The sequence below is a fragment of the Zonotrichia albicollis genome, chromosome 1 (assembly GCF_047830755.1).
Source record: "Zonotrichia albicollis isolate bZonAlb1 chromosome 1, bZonAlb1.hap1, whole genome shotgun sequence".
Classification (NCBI taxonomy): Eukaryota; Metazoa; Chordata; class Aves; order Passeriformes; family Passerellidae; genus Zonotrichia; species Zonotrichia albicollis.
Window position 1 is genome coordinate 105,059,443 of NC_133819.1, and position 6,000 is coordinate 105,065,442.

At 39.2% G+C, this 6,000-nt stretch overlaps 1 protein-coding gene across 26 annotated transcripts in view; it reads left to right on the plus strand.

The window, feature by feature from the left end:
- EPB41L3 (erythrocyte membrane protein band 4.1 like 3) overlaps nt 1–4,662 on the plus strand; it is a 96,649-nt gene extending 91,987 nt beyond the window's left edge. For 25 of the 26 annotated variants that reach the window (XM_074548852.1, XM_074548820.1, XM_074548837.1 and 22 more), the window contains 3 exons: nt 357–437; nt 702–818; nt 2,053–4,662. In XM_074548852.1, coding sequence (XP_074404953.1) covers nt 357–437; nt 702–812 — 192 coding nt within the window. In that variant the 3' untranslated portion in view covers nt 813–818; nt 2,053–4,662. The remainder of the gene's footprint in view (nt 1–356; nt 438–701; nt 819–2,052) is intronic. The other variant, XM_074548843.1, reaches the window with a different exon arrangement.
- The last annotated feature ends 1,338 nt before the right edge of the window (nt 4,663–6,000 follow it).

Sequence of the window (6,000 nt, forward strand, 5' to 3'; positions counted from 1 at the left end):
GTAGATGAGCCATACAAAGGCCATGCCGGCCCGTATGCCATTCTGAAGCAAGCAGTTGGACTTTATTAGGTCTGAATGTGGAGCTGTCTTTCCATTCTTTTTTTCATGGGAAAAGTTTGGCATTTTTGACACACAAACATCTCTCTTGATGCATGTGCAGATTAACTCAAATTATAAAATTACCTGTGTTGGAAGGACATCTGGAGGTCATTAGTCCATTCAGAGCATTCAGGCCAACTCCAGAGCTGCTCATTTTCAGTCCAGGTTGTCGCCTCTTTGAGCTGTTTTGGTCCAGTCATGAGAACGGCAGCATCTAAAGTGAGTTACTGACATGCATTTTTGTCCCTCCCATCTAGACTGTGAAAGGAGGCATCTCAGAGACAAGAATTGAAAAACGAATAGTCATCACAGGAGATGCAGATATTGATCATGATCAGGTAAAATCTACAAACTGCTAAAAAGCCTACCCTGAAGACTGGAAAAGAGAACATTTCTAAATACTGCTTTGACAGATATCCATACTGGCATGCCTTATATTAAACTGGAATAGTAGTTAAATCAGTGATGGTATATTTCATATTTTAATCATTTTCCTCATTTGTAAATTGTGTAATATGTCATGAATCTGTCCACCTTGCTATTGATCATGCATGTTCCACCTCCTTTTTGTTTTTTGCCCTTCTGTGGTTTCCTTGGGATAGGCGCTGGCTCAGGCAATTAAAGAAGCCAAAGAGCAGCACCCTGACATGTCAGTGACCAAAGTAGTGGTACATAAAGAGACAGAAATCACACCAGAAGATGGGGAGGATTGACCACAGGTAAGAAGACCAGATGATTTTCCTAGGCATTTACTGGGCTGGCATGTTGCAGATGTTGTTTTCCTACCATATTTCACCTTTAACTCTTCACTTTCTCTCACTGGCATTTTCAAGTTGCTGGTTATCAGTTCTGATATTTGAAAGTAAACCACATTCAGCTCTTGACATCTGCCTTCATTAAACAGTGCCAGCTGGAGAAAGAGAAACTACTCATTTGCTTTCGTTGGCTCTCTGAAAAGTCCTCATTGTCCATGCTTTGTTATAGTCTAATTTTCTACTTCTGAAGTCATAAAAAATCTGTTGTCCGCTTTTGTGTCATTTAAGAACAAAACCAATTTGTTCTTAAAGGTGTGCGTTTTTGTTTAAAAATGCCAAGGGAAAAAACCTACAGCTGCTTTTTAAATGTCTTGTGCAGATATGTTGAAAGTTATGCTTCAGTTCCCGACTTGCAAAGATATGGTCCAAGTTGCTTTTAAACGCAGTGAATTAGTTTGTCGATATTTGGGTGTCTTGGCTTTCTTGTACTTGAAAGAACATTTAATGTTTTAAAGCAGCATTGTTTATCAGGATGAGATGATAATGCAGCTTTCCTTGCGTCTAGCTTTTCCTCAGCAAAGGCATGCTCTCCAATAGTGGCTGGCTAAACAGACGTCTCAATATTCCTATATTTATTCTGTGTGCAGAAACATGTCATGCATACTAACCTGCTATGCAAAAGCTCTTAATGCCAGCACCATTGCACAAATTGCTTTGAATGCTGTATGCAGAAGGGGAAGAAAAAGCTGCTTGTCAGATTTGTTGAATCGATAGCAGCATTTTATTCTTAAAACAATATGTATTCCCTAGCACTTGGTGTAAGTAACAGAGTATAATGCACAGCACCTTTTGAAGCTCTTTGGCTCCCCTGCTTTTGGATATACAGACCCTAAAGAAAACTGAATTTCAGTGTCAGTTATTTATTTGGAAGATGGAACCAGTCACTAAGGAGTGAGTAGCTGTGATTCTTGTGGTATTCTGCTAATTGTTTCAGAGACAGCTCAATGTGGCTTGCTTAAAAGTCTATTGATGTCCCTAATTCTTTCCATTGGCGTCAGTGGACTTTGGATTTGGTCCAAGTTGCTTATAGTGGGATATGCCATTTTCAAACAGCTTTTCTTGTATGAACAAATTGACAAAATCTCTTTTGCAAGAGTGTAGTTGCTTTGAATAATTAACTTAGTTCTCTTTTCTGCAGGAATAACCTAGAATGCATATGAATCCAGACATGCATACCAGTAGGAATACGAGAACCTATACGGAGTCTCAGTTCCAACCTGACTGACTTGTATCTGTCTATGGAAAATTTCAGTACAGAAGAATTGATCTTGACCGTTAATAAAGAAACTGGCAGAGATACCTTCCCATAGAAAGCAATCTGAATCAGCAGCAGTTAAACAATATTGCATGAAGCAACAATAAAATTACAGAAAAGCAGCATTTTTAATTTTCTTAAAATGTCTAAGTTTTCAGCTTTACCTGCACGTTCATAAACAATATAAACAGTGATCTCATGTAACACATAAACAGTTCATGCCTTTCACAGTTTCTGAAAGTCTAAACAAATTAAAATTTGTTAGGTGGCAAGCCTTTTGTTTACGAATATTGTAAATGAAGATTACCCTGAAAATGCTAGAAGCTGTATAGGTACTGTGTATAATGTTTTACCACACATTAGATGTGCCAATAACACAGTTTATTCAGTAAACAACTTGAATCTTATATTTGTTTCATCTGGTTTTATTACTGCCCGATAAACAATGATGAATCTTTACTCTTATCAAAACATATAAATGCTTACAAAGTGTGCTTTGTATACCTGACTGAATACCTTATGAGGTAGTAATGATTTTAGTATATTAACTTCAATGATTTTTGTCAGCATTGTTCAGAGTCAGCTTCCAGTCACCCTTCACAGATCCTAACCTTGTAAATTATATGTAGTTATTTTGGAGAAAAAAAAATCTGTATTTTACTTAGTTTGCAGCTTTAGAAAATTATTAATCTGAAATAACCGTGATGGTTTTCTATTGATTTCCCTTTTGTTCTCAGAGAAAAAAAAAATCTGTTTGAGAATCTGGTCAGCATTTACTATCTAGTTCTGAGTCAAGCCTTAACCTGTACAGAATGTCCACTGAAAACTCGCTAGTGTCCAGCTCTAATACCCACGGAAGGGATAGCGTCCATTACACTGTCAGCTGCATCACAACACATGGTGAATGTATGTTTCTGCATAGTGAAATAAAAGTGGTAAATGCATCTGATATCGTATTGTTCTGTGTCTAAAAGCACCTAGTGTTCTTTAGTATTGAAAACATCAAAGTGTTATGTTTGTAAGACACCACAGGTTTCACTCATGTGCACAGTAGATGTGTTTTGTCTTCAGTGGCTAACACTGCACTGTGCAGACAGTGGGAGTTAGCGGAGAATCCAAAGGGATGACAGTGTTCACCTTTGGGCAAATGATGTTTGCAAAGGAAAAGGACTGTTTGGTTCCTTCTGTTTTCTGTAGTTGTGTAGCATTTCACCGAAGCTAAATGAAGAATTTTGTTGTTGCTTAGAAAGTAAAGGCCAGTAGCGCTTGATCCAGATCCACTCTCTTTTTTCTCTTTTTTGTACTTTGGCTCTGAAACATGGATAAAATTCTCTTGAAAGCAGTATTACTTATTGGTTCCTTTTTTTTTTTTTTTTTTTCACTTCTTTGCTGCATCTCAGTGACACTCCCCTTGTAGTTTAAGAGAAATTTGTAAGGATTAGTTCACCCTTGAATCTCTATTTCCTTGCAGGATTGAAAGGCAGTGGGTACAAGCAGACTTTTCAGGACATAAAGGGCCAAATTTGCCCTTCGTTGTTTACACGGGGCTCCCTCCCATTGAAGTCAATGGATTTGCCTTCAGTGGAGAGCAGGATTTGACCCAGTGACTTGTTAATAAATGTTTATTTTCATAATTTAGAAAGAAAAATAGTATATATAGAGAGAATAACCTGTAGATAATAAAAGTAATATCCCAAGGCTTTTAAAGCTTTGCCCTTAGTCTCCAAAACATCTTCCTTCCACCAGCCATTCTTCATGCCTTTAAATCTGGAGTGATAACGATATAACCCCTCCCTGCCCCGCCTCATTGTTACCTCTCGCCTAATGACCAAGCAAAACTGACGGTCTGTTGTGATATTTGATGGCCCTCTCCTCCTCCTCCTCCTCCTCCTCCTAGCCCAAGACCATGTCTGTTCTCATCCCCCTGAGTGAGAGTAGGCTCAGCTCTCTGGTGCTGCTGGTGCCCAGCGGCGGTCGGGGTGGAGGAGGTCCTCACCCCATCTTGGCCGGTGGCACACCAGGTCCTCACTACCACATCAGGAGTTTAAAAACAGACTCTGAAGCCATACCGATCCTCCTTCAGGTGCCCCTCATGTTGTCAGCTAGGAAACAGCATTGTATTACCTCAGAGAGACATGAGGCCATCGCACAGCCTTCTCTCCAGAGTTAGCATTATATTTTAGCATGGCTTGAGGAGATTGTACTCTGGTGATCCTGCACAGTATGTACGCTGTCGAAAGATGTTGCATTGTAGGAAGTTAGTCTCCTTGGAAAGGACACTCACCACTAAGATACCGCCTAAGCGCATATAAACTATGAGGAGATGAGAGTGGACAGGCAAGGACATCTCAGTTCCACTGTTGGTAGTAGACCCTTGTTTGGGGGATGGTTCCTGGAAGTTATAGCTTTGGTTTTTGTTAGAAACTGTTTCTTGGGTTGTCTGCCTAATGCTGTGCCACATGAAATAAAGAGCACCTGCCTGTTTCTACCAACCATCTTTTGTCTCTGTCTCTTCTCATTTGTTGTTGGTCTTTGTCTGGCTTCTCAACATAAACCAGCCTGGAAAACAAACCCTCAGTGTGTTATTTGTGGGCAGCATTGCCAACACAGACACCAGCCAGGGAGGCAGCCTTACTTGCTACAACTGGAATCCCAGTTTCAATCCTGAGAGAAATGACTACTCTGAGCCATTGTGGTAAGGGCTTTGCACACCAGGCAAGAATGGGCATAGCCAGCGACCACAGCAATAGTGACCATTACACATACAGAAAGAGTGAATACATCACACTGACATTTTTTTAAGGCTGCTTGGAATTCCTTAAAATTTATGCCCCTAAAGTTTTTTAAGGCTGTCTCATCACAAATGGCAAGTAATGGTGTTTCTGTGCTCAAGCAAATATAAAAAACCTTTAATGAGCTTCTAAATCCATATACTAGATCAAAGCAAGAGTTTAACAGCTTAGCCTTATTTCTTCCCAGAGCAGATTTAGGCAGTTGGTGAGATGATGTGCTTCATCTGTACAACAATTTGTATCTGCAAAAATGATAGCTCCTGATAAATAGTTCATGGCATATAAATTGGACATTGAGTTTAGGCCTCAGTTTGGCAGTCACACTGGCAAGTCTTGCTGCAGGTTTCTTTCCTTACACCAGAACAGTTCTGTCAGTTCAGGTCAGAAAACCCATTTACAAGCTTCACCTTTACATCTTCACAGGAATTAAGGACGAGATAAAGAAATACATTTCCCTTTTTTATACCGGAGCAATAATGGTTGAGATTTCTCATAACTAGGAATCAAATCATTATTTTTAATAATGTTTCCTATTGTAAGGTTTGTAACATGCCCGAGGCAATGCTGAGATCTCCTGCAGTCCTCTATAGATCCCAAGATACAGTGGTGGTTTGAGGTACTGTGGATGGACTATGGCTGGACAAGTAGATTGCTTTGAGAAACACTAACTCAATTTCTTACATTCTTTTTAAAGAAAGAAAAATAGGCACTTTTCTTAAATCTATAGATTCCAAAGGCTATATCAATCTTACACTGCCAATAGTGGGTTTCTGTGTCTTTTGTCACTAATGTTATGCCACATCAGCAAAGTCTGCCTGTGGTTGCTCTGGAGCAACACAAAATACCAGCCTTCCTAATTAAAACTCGGTCATACTTAAAATGACTATTATTATTTATGCATCTTGTAGTTCCACCTCAAGGATTTACATATAGATAAACAATGGGACATCTTGTTAGTTTTTCTATAGAAAGATTTTCCATACGTTTCCACATTCACTAACTGTAACCAGATTATTTCATTACCTTGGAATAATGTTAG